This window comes from Bubalus kerabau, chromosome 2, assembly GCF_029407905.1.
Source record: "Bubalus kerabau isolate K-KA32 ecotype Philippines breed swamp buffalo chromosome 2, PCC_UOA_SB_1v2, whole genome shotgun sequence".
NCBI lineage: Eukaryota > Metazoa > Chordata > Mammalia > Artiodactyla > Bovidae > Bubalus > Bubalus kerabau.
This window is the reverse complement of record NC_073625.1, coordinates 99,856,577-99,881,915: the sequence shown is the minus strand read 5'-3', so window position 1 is coordinate 99,881,915 and position 25,339 is coordinate 99,856,577. Positions and strand designations below refer to the sequence as shown.

Below are 25,339 nucleotides of genomic sequence, written 5' to 3'. Positions count from 1 at the left end.
CTCGATATTCCTGTTTTAGAGATGATAAAACTAGGTAACTTGCCCAAGGTCACACAGTAAGTGAAAGAGCCAGAATTCTAACTCAGGCAATCGTGATTGCTCAAGTCCCTAACTATTACCTTAGGAATTATCACCTTAGGTTAATGTTCAATTTCTCCACTGGATTATAAACACTATCATCACAGGGACCATATCTTGGCATACCTCTTGACACCAAAGTAGGTGCTAAGTGATTTTTGAATAAATGAATGAATAAACATTTTTCAAAATGTGTGTGACATTTTGATTCTGAGTTCTCATAGCTGTTGAATGAAAACTAAAGACCCCACATTTAAACCTTAGTGTGACATCCAAAGCCTAGAAAATGTCATTTCAGTTAAACTTTATGTATTTTAATTGGAAAGGAGACAGAAAGATATGGCAATCATACTAATGTACTATCAGTCAGAGAATCATTTGCACTAACTGTTTCCTTAGACAATCAATATTATCGATACTATATACTATATATTATTATACTTAAACCCTGGAACAGGTTATCATAAAATTATCTCAGTATAAAATTCTCATGGGTAAGTAAATCCTGTGGTTTTTCACACACACACAAAAAAGCTTTCATAGTTTTGTCTCATTAAGTGCTCTGTTAAGCACATAGATCATGCTCACGTGCACCTTCATATATGTATGTCATCCCCAGCACTGACTACTAACAGGAAAGGAACCCAAAAAAGTGTTGTTATTAATATTTTTGTAGATATTTCTTTGTAACAGCCAAGTTTAATTATCTAACAAGTGAAAGTAGCTTTGTTTTATAAAGCTATTTTCCTAATGAAATTTAATCCAATGGGATTATGCTAGGGTATTTTTTCTTCCTTGTGTTATTTGAAAACTCTTTATAAGGTATGCATCTGTAATCAACTCTGCCCAATACTTAAAACCAGGAAATGGTTTGAGGACTGAAGTGAAGAGTTTCTAGTTCCTAGAGTTCTTTTTTATGTCAGCCATCCCTCTGTCCATCCTTTCCTACTTTTTCTTTTTCCTCACAAACACAACGTAAATCACTAGGTTAATATGATGTTCAAAGAGTCATGGGGAGAAAATGGTTAACAATTATTCTGGAAGAAGGAAGGCAGGACTGTACCCTCTCCAATCAGGCTTACCTGCTGTATCATGTCCAGAATATGCAATTCATCCAGACTATAGAACTTGTTTTCAGTCGTAGAATCTTCTTGAATATTGCTTGCATCATCTTTCATAAATCTACTGATTGCATACAGATTTGCTTGTTCTTTCTTCAACTGCTCTTCCTTTCCTATAATATTTGGGCTATAGTGGTGACATAACCAATGTGACCTTTTATAACTGTATAGTGTTTTTCATCTAAGCCATTATTTCCCAAATTAATATTGTACTGGTCTTATGAGATGCTTAGATCAGAAAGGTTCAAAGTTTGGACAGTGCCGATACCGTGTATTTCTTTTGGAGACTCACAATCAATTTTAGCATATTTGAGATAGCACTCAATTGAGGTACCTATTCTGTTCATAGTAGTGCTTCTAAGAATTATGAGACCATGGAGTTCATTTTTCAAGTTATAATTATGTTAATTATATATCAGTTACTTTGAGAAACAATACTTTGGGAAATATTGACAAGCATTTCCACATCTGCCATATTATTTAATCATTACAGCATTCCTGACAGGCAGGTTGGTTTGATCAACTTCAGTGCTTAGGTCTCATGTACATTTAAATAGTAACATACATAAAGCAGATTTAAGATGGAGGTTTGTTTTGTAACAGGGTTTTTTTTTTTTTTAATTTTATTTTATTTTTAAACTTTACATAATTGTATTGTTTTGCCAAATATCAAAATAAATCCGTTTATAACAAGATTTTATTTAAAAAAAACAAGCCGTAGTGATAATGAATTTCAGTAACTAGAAACCACTGAGAAAAAAAAGGAAATAGTATAAGTACAATGGCAATTAACTCATTTTTATACCTACGTCTAAAATTTAAATGCATGCTAGTATCATTTCAGTTGGCCTACTATTTAGTAGCTATGAATTTCCTTCCTAATCTCACTGAATAATAACAAGAAATAGTACTTTTACATATAGCATGATATAAATTACTTGACTTATTAGCGAATACAAAGAAAATAGATGCATTAGTATTTATTTTAGGTCAATGAGATCTAGAAAAAAGGACATATTATGCTTGTAGAATAACTTGTAAAACACTATAGAACAGTCATTACATATCACTGAAGTATTCTAGACTAACTCAAACATTTTGGAAAGTTCAATGAAATAAATTACTTGTTTAGACCACAGTTCCAAAACTCAGTTTTCCATATTACTTCAACAGTTTTTTAAAATTTATATTCTTCCTGAAACCACAACAGATGCAAAAATATGAATTTATACTTTTGAAAAGCTAGAAAAGGTTACTTCTAAACTTTTAAAGTATGATAATAGCATTGTGATAATATAGGAAAATATTCTTCTATTAAAGAGATGCAAACTGAAGCATGTATAGATAAAATTATACAGTTTTGAGACTGAAAACACTCAAAAAATAAATGTGACGGGAAGAATGAAGCAAATGTGGGAAAACAATGAAAACTGTAAAATCAGGATGATAGGTATACCTACAAACATAGATATACTGTTATTATTCTCTTCACTTTTGTGTATTTTGAAATTTTTCATTTAAAACAAAGTTCCCTGGGTGATTTGATGATCATCCAGGTTTGGGTCTATGGTGTAAGTGAAAATAAACAAAATGACTGATTATACTGTTTCATCCTTTAATAATTTACATTTATGGTATCTAGACGTAAACTTACTTTTTCACTGGTCATAGCAAACACTCTTTTCCAACAACCCAAGAGACAACTCCACACATGGACATCACCAGATGGTCAATAATGAAATCAAACTAATTGTGTTTTTTGCAGCAAAGATGAAGAAGCTCTATACAGTCAGTAAAAACAAGACCTGGAGCTGGCTGTGGCTCAGATCATGAGCTCCTTATTGCCAAATTCAGTCTTAAATTGAAGAAAGTAGGGAAAACCATGAGGCCATTCAGGTATGACCTAAATCATCCATTATGATTATACAGTGGAGGTGAAGGAAAGATTCAAGGGGTTAGATCTGGTAGACATGAGTGCCTAAGGAGCTATGAACAGAGGTTTGTAACACTGTACAGGAAGCCATGATCAAACCACCCCAAGAAAAAGATGTGCAAGAAGACAAAGTGTTGTCTGAGGAGGCTTTCCAAACAGCTGAGGAAAGAGGAGAAGTAAAAGGCAAGGGAGAAAGGGAAAGATAGACTCAACTAAATGCAGAGTTCCAGAGAATAGCAAAGAGAGGTAAGAAAGCCTTCTTAAATGAACAATGCAAAGAAATGGAGGAAAACAATATAATGGGAAAGCCTAGATATATCTTCAAGAAAATTGGAGATATTAAGGGAACATTTCACATAAGGATGGGCATGATAAAGGATAGAAATGATAAAGATCTAACAGAAGATCTAACAGAAGCAGAAGAGATTAAGAGATGGTGGCAAGAGTACACAGAAAAACTATACAAAAAAGATCTTAATGACCCAGATAACCATGATGGTATGATCGCTCACCTAGAGCCAGACATCTAGGAGTGTGAAATCAAGTGTGCTTTAGGAAGCATTACTAGGAACAAAGCTAGTGGAGGTGACATAATTTCAGCTGAGCTATTTAAAATCCTAAAAGATGATGCTGTTAAAATGCTACACTCGATATGTTAGCAAATTTGGAAAACTTAGTAGTAGCCAGAGAACTGGAAAACATTAAGTCTTCATTCCAATCCCAAAGAAAGGTAATGCCAAAGAATATTCAAACTACTGTACAATTGTGCTCATTTCCCATACTAGCAAGGTTATGCTCAAAATCCTTTAAGTTAGGCTTCAGCAGTATGTGAACCGGAACTCCCAGATGCACAAGCTGGATTTCAAAGAGGCACAGGGACCAGATTATTGGATCATGGAGAAAGCAAGGGAGTTGAAGAAAAACATTTACTTCTGCTTCATTAACTATGCTAACGTCTTTGACTGTATGGATCACAACAACTATGGAAAATTCTTAAAGAGATGGGAATATCAGACCATCTTTCCTGTCTCCTGAGAAACCTGTATGCCAAGAATTCACAGTTAGAACTGGACATGGAACAACTGATTCAAAACTGGGAAAGGAGTATGTCAAGGCTGTATATTGTCACCCTGCTTATTTAACTTATGTGCAGAGTATATTATGTGAAATGCCAGGCTGGATGAATGAATCAAAATTCACTCATTCATTCATTCATTCATTCATACCTGGAATCAAAATTGCCAGGAGAAGTACCAACGACCTCAGATATGCAGATGATACCACTCTAATGGCAAAAAGTGAGAGGAACTAAAGAGCCTCTTGATGAGGGTGAAAGAGAAGAGTGAAAAAGTTGGCTTAAAACTCAACATTCAAAAAACTAAGATCATTGCATCCAGTTACATCACTTAATGGCAAATAGAAGGGGGGAAAGTGAAAGCAGTGACAGACTTTATTTTCTTGGGCTCCAAAATCACTGCAGATGGTCCAGTGACTGCAGGCATTAAATTAAAAGATGTTCACTCCTTGGAAGGAAAGCTATGACAAACCTAGACAGCATATTAGGAAGCAGAGACATGAATTTGCCAACAAAGGTCTGTATAGTTAAAGCTGTGGTTTTTCCAGTAGTCATATAAAGATGTGAGACTTGGACCATGAAGAAGGCTGAGTGCTGAGAATTGATGTTTTCAAACTGCGGTGCTGGGGAAGACTCTTGATGGTCCCTTGGACTTCAAGAACATCAAATCAGTCAGTCCTAAAGAAAATCAACCCTGAATGTTCTTTGGAAGGACTGATGCTGAAGTGGAAGCTCCAATACTTCGGCCACCTGATGTGAAAAGCCAACTCATTGGCAAAGGCCCAGATGCTGGGAAAGAATAAAGGCAAAAGGAGAAAAGAGCAGCAGAGGATGAGATGGTTAGATACCCTCACCGACTCAATGGACATGAATTTGAGCAAACTCTGGGAGATAGTGAAGGTCAGGGAAGCTTGGTGTGCTGCAGTCCACAGGGTCACAAAGAGTCAGACAAGACTTAATGATCGAACAACAACAACAGACATAACCTTGAAAAGACACAGACACACACTATCAGTTTAGTGGCTCAACTTGTTGACAGAGAAAGTGAAAACCCACCTTGGATGATGAACTATTAATGTACCAAGTGGATCATGTCCATTATCAATGAGAAAGTATCAACTACAAGATGCTTTAAAGCTAACAAAGTATGTTCTTGTTACCATTTTAAAGATAAGTATGTCCTTACAGAGAGTTCTCTATAGCTACTTAACAAAACTTTTAACTGATCTCTTCATGGGATGTCTCCCCTACTTCCTTCCTCTACTACACTGTCATTAATCATGTTGCTGGAGAATATAGCTCACAATTATCTTCAGACATTAAAAGGTGTTCAGTAAAGGTTCAAACTTCACTGTTAACAACTGGGATTATAAAAAAAACAAGACAGATTAATTAAACAAACAAACCACATGAAACTCTTTTTGTAAAAGGGGTTACTGGGACAAAAGATAATCTGTCTTTAAGGTTAAGTTTTATTTAATCTACATTGGCTAACTATAATCTAGACTGTATTTTAAAAGATTTTGTGCTGGAAACAAATTTAGTCCTTGAATAAAGCAGTAGGCATTGGATGTCTCTTGAGTAGCCACACAGAAAAATGGTAAGAGATTCTATTCTCCCAAAACAAGTGATCATTTAACTTTCTGTCACTTTCAATAAAAAACAAGTGATAATTTAACTTTCTGTCACTTTCAATAAAAAACCTGACAACTTATTAAGATAGAAAACTGTCTTTTCTTCTCTTAAGAATATTACCATATTCTGAGAATATGTACCAAAGCAAGGTTGTGTCATACTGGTAAAGCACACTTGAAAGTACTAAGAAAAATTTTAAAATGAAATAAATACTTACACTTGCTCTTCTCTTGATTCCTTATTCTGAAAAATAACATCAAGAATTAGTATTATATATTAACTATGTTGGTACAGTACAGTGATCTAACTGAATTTAGACATTTCTCAAGTTTTTGGGGATCCTTGGTGGCTCAAAAGTAAAGAATATGCCTGCAATGCAGGAGACGTGGGTTTGATTCATGGGTTGGGAAGATCCCCTGAAGAATGGCATGGCACTCCCACTCTAGCATTCTTGCCTGGGAAATCTCATGGATAGAGGAGCCCAGCAGGCTACATGGGCTCACAAGGGCTGGACACAACTTAGTGACTACACCACCACCACCACCAAGCTTTCTGACCACAACCAAAATAAATATATTTTACATTATGACTTAAATGCACTTACATAGCTATTTTTTTACACAAGCATAACACTGAAATATAAGTTCCATGAAACAAACCTTACTCATATTATGTGTGTTATGGCCTACATGCTTGTGTGTCTCCAAAATTCTTACATTGAAACCCTAACCCTCAGTAGGATGGTAACTGGAGGTATGGCCATTGGGAGGTAATTAGGTTTAGATGATGTGGAGCCTTGATGACAGGATCAGTGCCATTATAAGAAGAGATCAGAGAGCTAGCTTGCTTGCTTGTGCATGCTCGCTCACTCTCTTTCTTCAACATGTGATAATATAGCAAAAAGGTAGCTGTAAGAAGAGGGCCTTCTTCTGCATATTAAGAAGAGGGCCTTCACCAGACACTGAATTGGCTAGCACCTTGATCTTGAATTTCTCAGCCTCCAGAACTGTGAAAAACAAAAATCTTGTTTAAGCCATCCAATCTATGGTAGTTTGCTATAGCAGCCTAAACTAAGATAATGCGTGAGGAACTCTAGAATTTTTTTATTCATACTAATTCTTTTCCTTTTCTAAAATTATAGCTGTGGCCTACCAAATCAATTTTGTTATCTAACCACTGAGTCATGAAACACACACACACAAATTCAGATAATGGAAATGAGTGTTGAGGTTGAGTTTGTACCTATTGCTATGTCTTAGGACAGGGTATATGTAATTCTCATTTATGAAATCTGACACTAATTACAAGCATTCTTGAAAAATCTACATGTAAAGAGAAAGCAGACTGATATACTAAGAATCTTACAGGGAAAAAAATGCTAGGGAGATCACAATTGGGAGGAAAAGTTAAATAGCCCTAAATTTTATTTTCATTAAAACCAAACTATAAAGGCAACCTCTTAAATAAAGGTACTATCAATGACACAACATATTAATTACTCATATATCACCCTTTTAATAAGAGTATCAATTACTGTCATGTAAATTACAGTATTAATTCATCCCAAAACAATGAATTTCACCTTTTTCTCAAGCGCACATGGAACCTTCTGCAGGATAGATCACATCCTGGGCCATAAAGCTAGCCTTGGTAAATTCAAAAAAATAGAAATCATTCCAAGCATCTTTTCTGACCACAATGCAGTAAGATTAGATCTCAATTACAGGAGAAAAACTATTAAAAAATCCAACATATGGAGGCTGAACAACACACTGCTGAATAACCAACAAATCACAGAAGAAATCAAAAAAGAAATCAAAATTTGCATAGAAACGAATGAAAATGAAAACACAACAACCCAAAACCTGTGGGACACGGTAAAAGCAGTCCTAAGGGGAAAGTTCATAGCAATACAGGCACACCTCAAGAAACAAGAAAAAAGTCAAATAAATAACCTAACTCTACACCTAAAGCAACTAGAAAAGGAAGAAATGAAGAACCCCAGGGTTAGTAGAAGGAAAGAAATCTTAAAACTTAGAGCAGAAATAAATGCAAAAGAAACAAAAGAGATCATAGCAAAAATCAACAAAACCAAAAGCTAGTTTTTTGAAAGGATAAATAAAATTGACAAACCATTAGCCAGACTCATCAAGAAACAAAGGGAGAAAAATCAAATCAATAAAATTAGAAATGAAAATGGAGAGATCACAACAGACAACACAGAAATACAAAGGATCATAAGAGAGTACTATCAACAATTATATACCAATAAAATGGACAACATGGAAGAAATGGACAAATTCTTAGAAAAGTACAACTTTCCAAAACTCGATCAGGAAGAAATAGAAAATCTTAACAGACCCATCACAAGCACGGAAATTGAAACTGTAATCAAAAATCTTCCAGCAAACAAAAGCCCAGGTCCAGATGGCTTCACAGCTGAATTCTACCAAAAATTTAGAGAAGAGCTAACACCTATCCTGCTCAAACTCTTCCAGAAAATTGCAGAGGATGGTAAACTTCCAAACTCATTCTATGAGGCCACCATCACCCTAATACCAAAACCTGACAAAGATCCCACAAAAAAAGAAAACTACAGGCCAATATCACTGATGAACATAGATGCAAAAATCCTTAACAAAATTCTAGCAATCAGAATCCAACAACACATTAAAAAGATCCTACACCATGACCAAGTGGGCTTTATCCCAGGGATGCAAGGATTCTTCAATATTCTCAAATCAATCAATGTAATACACCACATTAACAAATTGAAAAATAAAAACCATATGATTATCTCAATAGATGCAGAGAAAGCCTTTGACAAAATTCAACATCCATTTATGATAAAAACTCTCCAGAAAGCAGGAATAGAAGGAACATACCTCAACATAATAAAAGCTATATATGACAAACCCACAGCAAACATTATCCTCAATGGTGAAAAATTGAAAGCATTTCCTCTAAAGTCAGGAACAAGACAAGGGTGCCCACTTTCGCCATTACTATTCAACATAGTTTTGGAAGTTTTGGCCACAGCAATCAGAGCAGAAAAAGAAAGAAAAGGAATCCAAATTGGAAAAGAAGAAGTAAAGCTCTCACTGTTTGCAGATGACATGATCCTCTACATAGAAAACCCTAAAGACTCCACCAGAAAATTACTAGAACTAATCAATGATTATAGTAAAGTTGCAGGATATAAAATCAACACACAGAAATCCCTTGCATTCCTATACACTAATAATGAGAAAACAGAAAGAGAAATTAAGGAAACAATTCCATTCACCATTGCAACGGAAAGAATAAAATACTTAGGAATATATCTACCTAAAGAAACTAAAGACCTATATATAGAAAACTATAAAACACTGGTGAAAGAAATCAAAGAGGACACTAACAGATGGAGAAATATACTGTGTTCATGGATTGGAAGAATCAATATAGTGAAAATGAGTATACTACCCAAAGCAATCTATAGATTCAATGCAATCCCTATCAAGCTACCAACAGCATTCTTCACAGAGCTAGAACAAATAATTTCACAATTTGTATGGAAATACAAAAAACCTTGAATAGCCAAAGCGATCTTGAGAAAGAAGAATGGAACTGGAGGAATCAACCTACCTGACTTCAAGCTCTACTACAAAGCCACAGTTATCAAGACAGTATGGTACTGGCACAAAGACAGAAATATAGATCAATGGAACAAAATAGAAAGCCCAGAGATAAATCCACGCACATATGGACACCTTATCTTTGACAAAGGAGGCAAGAATATACAATGGATTAAAGACAATCTCTTTAACAAGTGGTGCTGGGAAATCTGGTCAACCACTTGTAGAAGAATGAAACTAGAACACTTTCTAACACCATACACAAAAATAAACTCAAAATGGATTAAAGATCTCAACGTAAGACCAGAAACTATAAAACTCCTAGAGGAGAACATAGGCAAAACACTCTCTGACATATATCACAGCAGGATCCTCTATGACCCACCTCCCAGAATATTGGAAATAAAAGCAAAAATAAACAAATGGGACCTAATTAACCTTAAAAGTTTCTGCACATCAAAGGAAACTATTAGCAAGGTGAAAAGACAGCCTTCAGAATGGGAGAAGATAATAGCAAATGAAGCAACTGACAAACAACTAATCTCAAAAATATACAAGCAACTCCTACAGCTCAACTCTAGAAAAATAAATGACCCAATCAAAAAATGGGCCAAAGAACTAAATAGACATTTCTCCAAAGAAGACATACAGATGGCTAACAAACACATGAAAAGATGCTCAACATCACTCATTATCAGAGAAATGCAAATCAAAACCACTATGAGGTACCATTTCACACCAGTCAGAATGGCTGCGATCCAAAAGTCTACAAGTAATAAATGCTGGAGAGGGTGTGGAGAAAAGGGAACCCTCTTGCACTCTTGGTGGGAATGCAAACTAGTACAGCCACTATGGAGAACAGTGTGGAGATTCCTTAAAAAACTGGAAATAGAACTGCCTTATGATCCAGCAATCCCACTGCTGGGCATACACACTGAGGAAACCAGAAGGGAAAGAGACATGAGTACCCCAATGTTCATCGCAGCACTGTTTATAATAGCCAGGACATGGAAGCAACCTAGATGTCCATCAGCAGATGAATGGATAAGAAAGCTGTGGTACCTATACACAATGGAGTATTACTCAGCCATTAAAAAGAATACATTTGAATCAGTTCTAATGAGGTGGATGAAACTGGAGCCTATTATACAGAGTGAAGTAAGCCAGAAAGAAAAACACCAATACAGTATACTAACGCATATATATGGAATTTAGAAAAATGGTAACAATAACCCTGTGTATGAGACAGCAAAAGAGACACTGATGTATAGAACAGTCTTATGGACTCTGTGAGAGAGGGAGAGGGTGGGAAGATTTGGGAGAATGGCATTGAAACATGTAAAATATCATGTATGAAACGAGTTGCCAGTCCAGGTTCGATGCACGATACTGGATGCTTGGGACTGGTGCACTGGGACGACCCAGAGGGATGGAATGGGGAGGGAGGAGGGAGGAGGGTTCAAGATGGGGAACACATGTATACCTGTGGCGGATTCATTTTGCTATTTGGCAAAACTAATACAATTATGTAAAGTTTAAAAATAAAATAAAATTAAAAAAAAAAGAAAAAAAAATAATTTCTACTATCATCTCTTGTTTACAAAAAAATTCTGGTCTCTTTCCCCACAGATTCTATGATAAACTTACTAATTTGTTTTGCTTTATTGTCTGCATACTAAGAGGATTTTTGCATTTCATTGTCTGATCAATGTCCAGTGCCAATTTGATTCTACAATTTAGAATTATCAACTCCTGCCTTGAGTGTACCTGAATAACTAAATTGAAAACAACTTTGGTTGTTCATAACGAATACATCTTGGAAGGAAAGTTATGATCAACCTAGATATCATATTGAAAAGCAGAGATATTACTTTGCCAACAAAGGTCTGTCTAGTCAAGGGTATGGTTTTTCCAGTGGTCATGTATGGATGTGAGAGTTGGACTGTGAAGAAGGCTGAGTGCCGAAGAATTGATGCTTTTGAACTGTGGTGTTGGAGAAGACTCTTGAGAGTCCCTTGGACTGCAAGGAGATCCAACCAGTCCATCCTAAAGGAGATCAGTCCTGGGTTTTCTTTGGAAGGACTGATGCTAAAGCTGAAACTCCAATACTTTGGCCACCTGATGCGAAGAGTTGACTCATTGGAAAAGACTCTGATGCTGGGAGGCATTGAGGGCAGGAGGAGAAGGGGATGACAGAGGATGAGATGGCTGGATGGCATCACTGACTCGATGGACATGAGTTTGAGTGAACTCCAGGAGTTGGTGATGGACAGGGAGGCCTGGTGTACTGTGATTCATGGGGTTGCAAACAGTCAGACGCGACTGAGCGACGGAACTGAACTGAACTGAATGAATACATCTAGTATAATAAGTTCCCCAGCTACCCAAAAGTACATCATTCTTATGACATTTTCCAAAGCTGAAATGGCATGTGTTAGTTGCTTAGTCATGTCCAACTCTTTGCAACCCCATAGACCGCAGCCCACCAGGCCCCTCTGTCCATGGGATTCTCCAGGCAAGAACACAGGAGTGGGTTGCCATTTCCTTCTCCAAAAGGAACTATACAAACTGAAGAAATAATTACAGGCATACTTTAGATGTAATGAAGGTTTGGTTCCAGACAACCTCAATAAGGTGAATATTGCAATAAAGCAAAGTCACATAAAATTTTGGATTTCCTGGTACATACAAAAATTATGTTTATACTATATTGCACGCAAGTAAGTGTGTGATAATAACATTATGTCTTAAAAAAAGAATGTGTATAATTTAATTGTAAAATACTTTATTGTTAAAAATACTAACCATCATCTAAATTTTCAGCAAACTGCAATCTTCTCTTTGGTATATGGTCTTGCCTTGATGTTGACGGCTGCTGACTAATCAGGGTGACGGTTGCTAAAAAGTGGCAATGGCTGTGCTAATTTCTTAAAATAAGACAACAACAAAGTTTATCACGTTGATCAACTCTTTCTTTCACAAATGATTTCTCTGTAGCATGCAATGCTGTTTTGATAGCATTTCACCCACAGTAGATCTTCTTTTAAAATTGGAGTCAGTCCTCTCAAACCCTGCAGTTAAGTTCATGTCATCTTCTAATCCTTTGTTATCATTTCAACAGTATTTATGGAACTATCACCAGGAGTAGATTTCATCTCAGGAAACTACTTTGCTCATCTGAAAGAAGCAACTCTTCACCCATTAAAGTTTTATCATGAGATTGTAGCAATTCAGTCACATCTTCAAGCTCCACTTCTATTTCTAGTTCTCTTGCTATTTTCACCACATCTGCAATTACTTCCTCTACTGAAGTCTTAAATCCATCAGTGTCATATGAGGGCTGGAATCAGCTTCTTCCAAACTCCTGTTAATGTTGATATTTTTACCTCTTTCCATGAATTATTAATATTTTTAATGGCATCTAGAAAGGTGAATCCTTCTAGAGGTTTTCAATTGACTTTTCCCAAATTCATCAAAGGAATCACTATGGCAACTGAAGCCTCTCAAAATGTATTTCTTAAATAATAAGACTTGAAAGTTGAAATGACTCCTTCATCCACAGGCTGCAGAATGGATGTTGTGTTAGCAGGCATGAAAACAATATTAATATCATTGTAGATTTCCATCAGAGCTCCTGGGTGACCAGATATACTGTCAATGAGCAGTAATATTTTGAAAGAAATCTTTCCTTCTAAGCAGTAAGTTTCTAGAGTAGGCTTAAAATATTTAGTAAACCATGTTGTAAAGAGATGTGTTGTCGTCCAGGATATGTTGTTCCATTTCTAGAGGACAGAGTTGATTTAGCATAATTCTTTTTGCTAGGATTTTCAAAATGGCAAATGAGCACTGGGTTCTACTTAAAATTACTAGCTACATCAGCCCCCAACAAGAGAGTCAGCCTGTGTCTTGGAGTTTTGAAGACAGGCATTACTTTTCTTCTCTAGCTAGATGAAAGCCCTAGATGGCATCTTCTTCCAATAGAAGGCTATATTGACTACACTGAAAATCTGTTGTTTAGTATAGTCACCTACATTAGTTATATTAGTGAGGTCTTCTAGATAACTTTCTGCAGCTTCCACATCAGCACTTGCTGCTTCACCTTATAATCTGAAATGATAGAGATGGCTTCTTTCCTTGAACCAACCTCAGTTGGCTCCAAACTTTTCTTCTGCAGTTTCCTCACCTCTCTCAACTTTTACAGAACTGAAGTGCCTTCCTCTAGATTAGGCTTCAGTTTAAGGGACTGTTGTGGCTGATTTAATAGTCTATCCAGAACACTAAAGTTTTCTCTATATCAGCAATAAGGCTGTTTCACTTTCTTATCATTCCTGTGTTCACTGGAGTAGCACTTCTAATTTCTTTCAAGTATTTTTCCTTTGCATTCACAACTTGGCTAAGTGTTTGGCATAAGAGGCCTAGCTTTCGGCCTATCACAGTTTTCAATATAACTTCCTCACTAAGCTTAATAATTTCTAGCTTTTGATTTGCAATGAGAGACCTGCAACTCTTCCTTTCATTAAAACACTTAGCGGCTATTGCAAGGTTATTAATTGCTCTATTTCAACAACTGTTGCATCTCAGGGAACAGGAAAACCCAAGGAGAGGGACAGAGATGAGGGAATAGCTGGTTGGTGAGTGAAAGTCGCTCAGTGATGTCCGACTCTTTGTGACCCCATGCACTGTACAGTCCATGCAATTCTCCTGGCCAGAATACTGGAGTGGGTAGCTCTTCGCTTCTCTAGGGGATCTTCCCAACCCAGGGAATGATCCCAGGTTTCCCACATTGCAGGTGGATCCTTTACCAACTGAGCCACCAGGGGAGCCCTGGTTGGTAGAGAAGTCAGAATACACACATTTATCTTTTAAGGTCACCATCTAATATGGGCATGATTTGTACCAGCCCAAAACAACTGCAATATTAACATCAAAGCTCACTGATCGCCTCAAGTGGGATTTATCCCAGGGATGCAAAGATGGTTCAATATTTACAAATTACTCAATGTAATATACCACAATGACTGAAGAACAAAAATCATATGGTCATCTCAATAGATGCAGAGAAAGCTTTTGACAAAATTCAGTATCTGTTTATGATAAAATTTCTCCACAAAGTGGGTACCATTTCTGTCCTTTATTGAGCCCATCTTTGCATGAAATGTTCCCTTGGTATTGCTAATTTTCTTGAAGAGATCTCTAGTCTTTCCCATTCTTTGGCCACCTGATGTGAAGAGCTAACTCATTTGAAAAGACCCTGATCCTAGGAAAGATTGAGGGCAGGAGGAGAAGGGGATGACAGAGGATGAGATGATTGGATGGCATCACCAACTCTATGGACATGGGTTTGGGTCGAATCCGGGAGTTGGTGATGGACAGGGAGGCCTGGCGTGCTGTGGTTCATGGGGTCGCAAAGAGTCGGACATGACTGACCAACTGAACTAAATAAAGCACAGCAAAGAAAAGCAAAAGTAAACAAATGGGACCTAATTAAAAACTTTTGCAGAGCAAAGGAAACCACTGACCAAAATGAGAAGACAACTTACTGAATGGGAGAAAATATTTGCAATCAATATGACTAAAAAGGGGCTAATATCCAAAACAAACAGTTCATACAATTCAATATATATATTAAAAAAACACCCAAACAACCTGACTAAGTAATGGGCAGAAGACCTGAATAGACATTTTTCTAAAGAAGATATACAGGTGGCCAAAAGGCACATGAAAAGATGCTCAACACTGCTAATCATCAAATAAATGCAAATCAAAACCATAATGAGATCACCCCACATGTAGCAAAATGGCTATGATCAAGAAGACCACAAATATATGTCAGCAAGGATGTGGAGAAAAAGAACACTGTACACCATTGGTGGGGATGGAAGCTGGTGTAGTGACTATGGAAAACAGTACAGAGGTTCCTCAGGAAACCAACAGTACAATGACCACATGATACAGCAACTCCACTCCTGAGCATACAGGAAAAGAAAAGGAAAATGCTAATTTGAAACTATACATGCACCCCAATGTTCACAGAAGCATTATTTATGATAGCCAAGATATGGAAGCAACCTAAATGTCCATCAAGAGATGAATGGATAAAGAAACTATGGTTTATATACACAATGGAATACTACTCAGCCAGAAAAAAGAATTAAATTTTACATTTGTGACAACATGGATGTATCTAGAGAGCATTAGGATTAGTGAAAAAAGCCAGAGAAAGACAAATACTATATGTTATCACTTACATATGGAATCTAAAAAGTAAAACAAACGAATAAATATAACAAAACAGAAACAGATGCAAATATATAGTGGACAAACTAGTTGTTATCAATAGGGATAGGGAAGTGGGGAGGGACACCACAGGAAGAGAGGGCTAAGATATCAAACTACTGTGTATAAAATAAAGTACAAGGATATATTATATAGCACAGGGAATATAGCCAATATTTTATAATAACTTTGAATGGAGTATAACCAATAAAAATTTTGAATCACTATGTTGTGTACCCCAAAATAAATAATACTGTAAATCAACTATACCTAAAAAAAGATAACTGATCACAGATCACAATGACAAAATGATAATAATTTAGAAGTTTGAAATATTGTGAGAATTACCAAAATGCAACACAGAAACAAAGTGAGTAAATGGCATTGGGAAAATGGTGCCACTAGATTTGTTTGATGCAGAGCTGCCACAAACCTTCAATTTGTGAAAAATTCAGTATCTGCAAAGTACAATAAAGCAAAGTGCAATAAAACGAAGTAAGCCTGTAACTTTTTTTGTACAAGTAAAAATCCTCTTCAGATTTATTTTGGTTAGCATCAGATCAGATCAGATCAGTCGCTCAGTCGTGTCCGACTCCTTGCAACCCCATGAATCGCAGCACACCAGGCCTCCCTGTCCATCACCAACTCCAGGAGTTCACTCAAAACAGATATTAATGCAGGTCTTTCATAAAGACAAAGTGGTATAAAGTGAACTTCAGAAAGCAGGAGATACCTGTATTTCTAAAATTTATTTTAAGCTCTTTCCAGGATAACTTTATGCCAACTTTATGTATCAGCCTGTCTTACATGCATCTCAGCAACTTCCCTTTAGAGAGGACATCCACTTTGAAGAACTTATTTCCTGCCATATTTTTTTCCCTCAATGCTTCTATTCTTTTGCCATCTGCTTTACCTTCCTTTTCTACTTCAAACGTCAGTTCCTCTGAGTAGGGAATAAAATTGGGATGAAAGAAAGAAATAACTAACTCTCAAGAGTTATTTACAATTTACTACTATACATACTAGTTAGAAGTTATCTTATTATCCCCTCTATTTGCTACATAAATTCTTCTTTTTGTCATCTTCATCCAGAGAATCCCTGATAGGTGTTTTTAGGACCTCAAATATTGCTAGGTAGACATGCTGAAAATCAAATAATTAACAGAGGATATAATTTCATGCATAAGGATTCTGTAGTCACTCTGTATCACACAAACTTCTACATACTAGAATTTTTCATGTGGAGAACATGTGATTAGATAATTTGATGGACTCAGCTTTTTATATCTGGTTGCTTACATTACACTAGACAATTCTTTCCTACTATAACAGCAATTGAATATAACAGGACCACTGTATATGACATAGTCATATGAAAATTTTTCAGCATTTTTTAGGTTTATACTTCAAAATTTAGATAAAGGATATAAGATCTCTCTTCTAGTGTCCAAATTTTTTCTTGATAAACTTATTATTTTATTTTCAAAGTATCTCAATTTTTTAATAAAATAAATTGGAAATAAACTAAGAATGTTTTATAAAAATCCATAAATAGTTGCTGACTTTATAAGAAATTTTTAATATTACTAGTGTATAAATTTTGAAGTAATGATTACATTATTTCTGCTTGTGTTTTTTCCGTTTAATTTCAATTTGACACAGGAGTGGGCTTTCCATTTAGCTAAAATTGACAATCTGAACATTATCATATTTAATCCTTTGGAAGTAAGGAAGATATACACTGTAACTCTTGGAGTTTGGATCAGTGGTCTGATAGCTATAGATATATTTGATCAGTCTTACACTGTATTAGACCTGGAACTTACCAATGTTTTGGCAAAAATAAAAAACATCAGCTAAACCAATTTACAAGGCTGTGTTCTATTAGATAAGAACTGTCTAAAAGCAAGGAAAAAATATTTATACTCATGTGTTTTAAAAACATAATTTAATTTTTAAAATTTAATTTTAAGATAACTTTCAATAAATATGAAAATGATACTGATATTTTACTGATCAGATTAGAATAAAAATCTTTATCTTGTTCTTGACTTTAATAAGTATTTTGTAAATTTACCTTCATTGTATAAAATTTCATTTATGACTAAAGTTTGTGTATATACATAATGTAAATTCATATATAAGATGAATTTGCAGTTGGGCAAATACTTTCACTCTGTTTATAATATATGTTTCAAGCCAGAAATAATAAAAAAATCATCTTGAGTCCAAATCCACTGAAATATACAAGAGTGAACCAAACTGTAAAGTATGGACGCTGGGTAATTATGATATATGGATGCAGGCCCAACAGCTGTAACAAATGTAACACTATGCAAGGGGATGTTGGTTGTGAAGAGGCTACATGCATGTTTGGAGTAAGAAAGTATATGGGAGATCTCTGTAACTTTCTCTCAATTTTGCTCTGAACCAAAAAATTGCTCTAAAATTATTAATAGTCTTGATTAAAAAAATTAAGCCAATAAAAAGTACTCTTGACTTTCTCTTGTAATTTTTCAAGCTATTAAGAGACTTCTTGCTAAAACTGCTACAGACTGTAACTTGCTCATTTTACAACTCTCAAACAACAGGAAGAGGCACAAAAGAAGCTTCTTGGGTTTGTACCATTTTAGTACATTATTGCATTGTTGGCAGAGTCTTAGATACAAAGGAGAAAATCAAGATTTCTTAGGATTTGAAAAATGCTTCTGAACTTATCTGTAGAAATATGAAAAGAAGCTGCTTTTAAAACAGAGTAGGTATCTTTAAAATGAAAGTGATATGCAGAAATTAATGGAATTTCAAAGTGATTAATTCAATTTCTTTATTTATATATTTAAATGTATATATTATGATTTAGAGAAGTAAAGTAGGGTATATTATAAATTTAAATCATTTTCAGAATCTAACATATATAGACTTCTCTATAATCATATATTCAATAAGCTATGAACATTTATAAGTCATTTGTGCTACTTGTCTACTTGGACTAATTTTAAGTTCTAACTATTAACAGTAGAGCCAGGCTTCCCTGGTGACTCAGTGGTAAAGAATCTGCCTGCCAATGTAGGAGATGCAAGTTTGATCCCTGGGTTGGAAAGATCCCCTAGAGAAGGAAATGGCAACCCATTCCAGTATTATTGCCTGGGAAATACCATAGACAGAGGAGCCTGGCGGGCTACAGTCCATGGGGTCAGCAAAAGAGTCAGGCACAACTTAGCAACTAAACAACAGTAAAACCATGTATTAAACCTAACTGTTCATAATTAGGCATTCCTCCATTATAATGCCACTTACCTTTTTATTCTTGGTCTTTTTCTTTTTCTTTGGTTTACTCTTAACCTGATAGGTAAGAAATACATCTATTTAATATGCAATTCAAACTGTACAATGGATTATTTTGCAAAATATATTTCCTCTAACCACTTGGAATTTTATCTTCTAAAATAGATCATAGTTTCCTCTAGATTCTATGGAACATTAGTTTCATTTTAATTTCAATCTCAGTTTTCTGCTTGAGAAATCACTGATGTATAAAGGAACAATATATAACATTGATGAGTAGGCTACTGAAAAGAGCTCAGAGGTCTTCACTTGCACATGTGCATGTATGACTAACAAAGGTGTGTGTGTGTGCGCGCGCGCGTGCATGTAAGACTAACAAAGGAAGAAGGCACCTTAAAAAATCAACATATTCCGGTCCATAAGATGAAAAACTAAGCCTAAAAAGAATTTAGTGACCACATATTAACTGCTACCACTTATCTGTAAAGAAATACATCCTGGATGATTTTAATTCTACCTCTGTGTAAATAGTATTGAAATATCCCTGTTTTCTCTTCCTTTCTCTCTCCTTCTATTCCCTACTATGCTTTCTTCTACTTTCTGCTAACCTTCCATATTCACTCCACCATTTAGGATGAAGAAACATGTTTGGAAATCTAGCACAGTGCCTGGCACATAATAAGTGTTCAATAAATGCTGTCAAAAATACATGATTAAGGCAGGGAAGATTGTAGAAGAAAGTACTGGGAAAAGAACCATTCCAATTCAAGCTCTGTATAAACAGTATGATAATATAAAGTAAGACTATCTAGGATTCTTTAAGAACAGAACATGTAACAAACTAAAAGCCTTGATTAAGTTCTTCTAACTCAAATATTAATGAGAGCTTATACTTCCTGGAGATCTTTAATAGATTCTGTTGAAGATTCACTGAGTATCGATGCCCCATCTTTATTCATTTCTGCTAACTGTATTTCAGGGATTGATTTCACATTTATATTGTACTCCATAAGAGGTGGACTTAGTTCTTCTTCTTCATTTGGTAACTCTTCTACTTCAATACCTAAATATTAAAACCAAAACATTCAAAACCTGTATGCACATAATTTTAGCTTTATCACTATTTTAAATATATTTACTCCCCCCATAACACCATCCCAGAAATAAAAATAGAAGACATCTTACTCTGTTCAAGTACTAAATGAAAATAAAATGTCTATTTATCAATGACCAAATAATAATAGGTACATATACTAGCCTGAAACCAATCAGTATGAACACAATGGTAAGATATTTTACTTTTATCTTAAGAAGACTATAGATATTAGATAATCTAGAACTTAAGTCAACCCTAAATATTAGCTTTTGAGTATTCTGACACTGACACTGTTAACACTGCAACTAGTATTATTTTAGGGCATAAATTTGAAACATAAAGAAAAGAAGGAAAAGTTCAATTTATTTTTTTCCCTTTTATCCTTCTTTTTCATAACCAAAGGTTGCTAAAGGGTATCAGCCCCCTATTACATAACTTCTTCTTTGACACCATGCTCCTTGATTGTGCTCCTTCCTTTGACTCATCACAATTGGTTCAAACAAAAGGCATGGTGTTCCTTTCTTAAGTATAATTTTAGTTGCAGAATTTGAATTACATTAAAAAAAACCAACAGTACATAAATGAAAATCAAATAATTAGCAACTCATTACCTGGCAAAAAGTATATAGCTTAACAATGGATAGTTAACCAAATAAAAGCTACATAAGCTAACGAGTAGCATATATGATCAGGCAGAGCAAGCAAGTAAGCATTTTTGCCTGTTGAAGTGTCCTTTGTGTCAAAAGTTAAAATACTCTGTTAGGGTAAACCTCAGGGCACATGTACTAAGAGGAAGGCAGAGTAAAAAGGTTCATACTAGATTCAGTTGCTCAGTAGTGATTTGATCATATAATTTTCCAAACTTATAGTAAACACAGTTTATTATACAGTTTATTTGACCAAGTAAAAATCTACAGGTGCCCCTTAGCTACACAGGGTTGAAAGGTCACTTAGGTATTTGGTTTTTAAACATACTTACGTTGACTGCCTGTTATTGACTGTAGAGCAATTCCTATGATACATAAAGAAAAATTTTAGATGTATAACTGAAAATGAAACCAACAAATATCAGACTGAGAATAAGGAAAACTAGAAAAGAAGGTTTTTTTATATTGCACCAATAAATATAACTAAAAATAACCAACTTCACTCATGAATCCAGTTTAAACAAAGTATAATTTTTAGATTAAAACATAAATTTTATGTTATAAAGCTTATCTAATCCATGATTAGAGAAAGAAAAGTTAAAAAATATAGTTCATAATAATGTTTAGAACACCAGTACTTTAAACCAAGAAGCAAATTCTTACAATTGACAGTCTAAGGTCATGAAATAATAATAGGTAATTATGAAGCAAATCTCCGTTGTAAGTTTGAGCCTTTTTTTAAGCAAAATCCTGATAAGCAGCCCCTCTCCTTACCCATTAATATTTATTAAGCACCTATGATATATGAGGCTGTATTAGGCTCTAGAGTTTTAAAGGTGAAGAAAAAAGATAACCTTTATAGAGAGTTAGTGGGGACAATGGATATTAATTAGAGACACAAAAGAAAACTACAACTGTAGTAACTACTAGGGAAGAATGATAAGATTCTAGGAAAGCCTCTATTAAAGAGACTTGACCAGTAAGCTCTACAGACTTCCAGAGTGAGAACTGAAATGCCTTGAATTTATCACTCAAAGCTCTTTCCCAAATATTACCTTTATTTTCATGAGTTATTGTTATTTAAAATCTTAACAGAGTAAATGCAAAAAAGAAAGCCTCTAATTTATAAGTTAATTTACAAGTCAAGGGTTTTTGCCTGACTTTCTTGTATCATCAGATTCAGCATTCTCTTCTTTCATGTTCAAGAACAGCTCTTAAAGGTTAAGCAGGAAAACACAATGGTATCCCAGAGCCTTAGCTAAAGGACTGGGATGGGGTCTAGCAATTATCTCTGAAGAAAATCTGGACCAGGTCAACAATTACTAGACTTGGAAAGTTGTATGTTTAAATAGCATCAGTGTAATCATCAGTTGCTCACCAGGTAGTATGACTAATACCTTGGGACCAGGAAAATGCAGCCAGAATAGCACAGCGAGGGTTTCAGTGATGCTGACATACCTTCACCTTCACCTTCCATGACAGCTGAGAAGCTATCCTGGAATGTGGAAAGGTGGTCTACAGTCTTTCCCATAACGGACAGTGTCTGAGCATGGCCACTGTTGACTTTAGACACCTTGCATAAATGTTATCTGATTTTTAAGATTACCTATGACCAGTGGAGAGCTAAACTTCTAAACTAAAAGTCACAGTTCTGATAGAAAGGTGAAACATGCACTCATGGTATTTACAAGAGCATTCTTGAAACACGCAGTACCTGTATTTCACGGTTTTAGGCATCCTTAATTTTGTAGAAGTGATAAAACTCCTCTACTTAAAAATCTTCAACAATTCCTTTATGAAAACACAAACTCCTCAGCGTGGCAAGAGAAATCCTCTTCAATTTATTCTATGAACTCTCCCCTATGTTAAACTCAGTATTGCCAAACTTTTTGTTCCTTGACTTATATTTCTATGTTTCTATACCTTTGTTCTTGTTTCCTTCTGAAATGTCCTTCTCCATCTTCTTCACTTGGCTAACTTTTACATTTAAGAATTCCTAAGATATTATATTCTCCAGAAAGCCTTTTTGGATTCTCTTAGACTATAATTTCCCATGGTATTTTGAAAACATCTCTAGCATTGTAATTACTATTAATGTCTTGATGAGTCTATTCTCTCAAGAATGTGAACTCACTGAATCTCCTGGCCTTAGCAGTGTGTCTGACACATAGCAGACACTCACTGAAGGTTTACTAGCTTAGGTAAATAACTATTTTGTACCTTGTTGATAGCAGGATAACATCCTCTGGATGATTTCTGGTACTGGTATGCCTAGGTAGATGGACAGTTGATGGTAATCAAGGGAGATATTCTCAATGGGATTCTCCTTCACTTTGTCAATATCTTCTTTCTTCATCCCAAGGCGCAGAAGAATATCTGAAACTTTTTTCCAAGTTGAATTGAATTGTGACTCAGTGAGACCATTCATCAAAATCTCACTAAGGAGGATATCTCTGTATTTGCACAGCCTCAAGATGTCTGCAGACTTAGAGAGATCAGAAGGTGGTGGTTCCATATTCCAGCCTTTTTTGGGTGCAGGGAACACATTCAAATGTTTTATGAGAGCTAATAGGAGGTATAAGTCAAACTGTTTGGACTGTGGTAGCTCCTTGTTTGGGGGATAGAGCAGATGCCATGCTCCACCCAAAGGGTGATTGGTCCAAAGATGGTTGTAGTAGGGTTCCAGTACATTCTTGTGTATAAGAAGCTCTTTTCTCAAAAGAGGGGGTGGCAGAGCCTCATCAAATATTTGCCGAACAATGTCAGTACCAGAAACAATAATTATATGAAGCAGATGATAGAAATAATTATAATCAAGTTTGAAGATAGGCATTTCATCTGAAAATGAATTTTGAGAAATCAAAAGATTCCACATTAATGTTCTTTTTCTATGTGGTTTCAGATATTACATCCTAAGTTCATGTAGGACAGGCACTATTCCAAAAGAATAAAGTATATAGTACAGAGCTTTGCCACAGCCAGTGCTCAATAAGCATGCTACTATCTGTCTAGCTGTCAAAAAGTCAAAACAAAAACAGTATGTTCCAAGCAAAAGAAATCACAAAAACTCATCACCACAGAAGCCTTTCAACCATTCAGTGTTTTGTTCAAATAAATGATCTGTGGCCACCAAATGGCATAAAAGTATTAGGCCTTTGAATACTTTGAAGACTGTCAAGAATGGTAATTGCCCGTGTTTAATTATACTTTATTTAGGCAATTACATTTTACCTTAATCAGCATTGTCCAATAAAAATTTCTGTGGTGAAAATATTTTAAATTTCTGCTGTCCACTATCCACTGAGAGTGGAAATGCTGCTTGTCTGACATAGGAATTGAATTTGAAACTTTATCTAATTTTAACAAGTTGAAATTTAAATAGCCACATATGGCTAGTGGCTACCTTATTAGAAAATGCAGAACTATATTAAGAAATGTAAAATGATTTAATGCCTTGATCCTCAAAGTATAGTCCATTGACCAGCAACAGCAACTTCCACATGGGAGCCCGCTAGAAATATAGAATCCCAGGTCTTAACCCAGAGTTACTGAATTGGCACCTACAGCACCTATAATTTAACAAAATCACAGATAGTTCAAACATATATTAAAGTTTGAGACACACCAATCTAATGAATTTCTTCTTACTCTTATCTTCCCAAAAAATAAACTAATGACTAAGTAGGTGTTTCATCAATGAAATGGAATGAGGCATGAGACTGAACTATTTGATATTTTTTCTGGTTTAGTAGCACCTCCAAACGAGAAAGCAGACTGAGATGAATTAGAAAGTAATAAGAATTTGGTATATGACAGTATATTTTTAAACTAATATTTATCATAAAATGTAGCTTTATTGTTTTATCCTTAATGAATGTGTGTTTCAAAAGATTTTTAAAGTAATATACTCTTGCTTGATATACTTGGCATAAACTGTGGAGGCAAGCATGGTTACAAAGCAAATGACTCAAGGAGGAGCTTTCTCTGGGCTGCCAAATAAGAAGCTGGCTAGAATCAGGGACATCCCCAAACAAGAAGGAATGCCACCAGACTACACTTCCCTGGGGCCAGGAGACCTTAAGGTCTCCAAATGCTGAGCAGCTGGCATTTGTTAGCACACTCCTGAAGAGGTGGCACCATTTGGACTTTGAGCCCAAAATGTTCATTCTTTCCATTTCACCCTTTTAACAGGGAATGCAGCAAAGAAGGAGAGGTTGGTAAGAAGATCAGATGAAGCTCAATCTGTATAGCCACAGTTACACACTACCTCTCTGTAGAGGCAAGGTAATGTGATACCCATACACCTGATATTTCTGTCAGTGAATTCCAGCCTAGACCAAGTGATGCTTGTTAGTATAAACCCAAGCCCATGAACGGCAAACACAAATAAACATATGGTTGTTAATGGCATGATACTTGACATAGAAAGTCAAATTTTTTAACACAGTTTTTAATAGCAGACATATGAAAGTAAAATATACCTTTTGTACCAAGTTTTAAACTGATCTTCGGTCTTATATCAGTATCAGTTATTTTCAGATGCATCAACTTTTTATAGCTGCAATTGTAAAAAAATAAG

General features: G+C 35.4%; 1 protein-coding gene across 11 annotated transcripts in view; it reads right to left on the bottom strand.

Moving 5' to 3' along the window:
- The window catches only part of DZIP3 (DAZ interacting zinc finger protein 3), a 125,594-nt gene that overhangs the window by 30,816 nt on the left and 69,439 nt on the right, over window positions 1-25,339 (bottom strand). For 9 of the 11 annotated variants that reach the window (XM_055568098.1, XM_055568103.1, XM_055568105.1 and 6 more), the window contains 7 exons: window positions 25,242-25,318; window positions 22,981-23,598; window positions 21,093-21,125; window positions 19,911-20,080; window positions 19,030-19,074; window positions 6,060-6,085; window positions 1,161-1,326 (listed from right to left, as the gene is read on the bottom strand). In XM_055568098.1, the coding sequence (XP_055424073.1) occupies window positions 1,161-1,326; window positions 6,060-6,085; window positions 19,030-19,074; window positions 19,911-20,080; window positions 21,093-21,125; window positions 22,981-23,598; window positions 25,242-25,318 (1,135 nt within the window). Of the gene's footprint in view, window positions 1-1,160; window positions 1,327-6,059; window positions 6,086-19,029; window positions 19,078-19,910; window positions 20,081-21,092; window positions 21,126-22,980; window positions 23,599-25,241; window positions 25,319-25,339 lie in introns of all 11 variants that reach the window. The other 2 variants (XM_055568101.1, XM_055568109.1) reach the window with 2 other exon arrangements.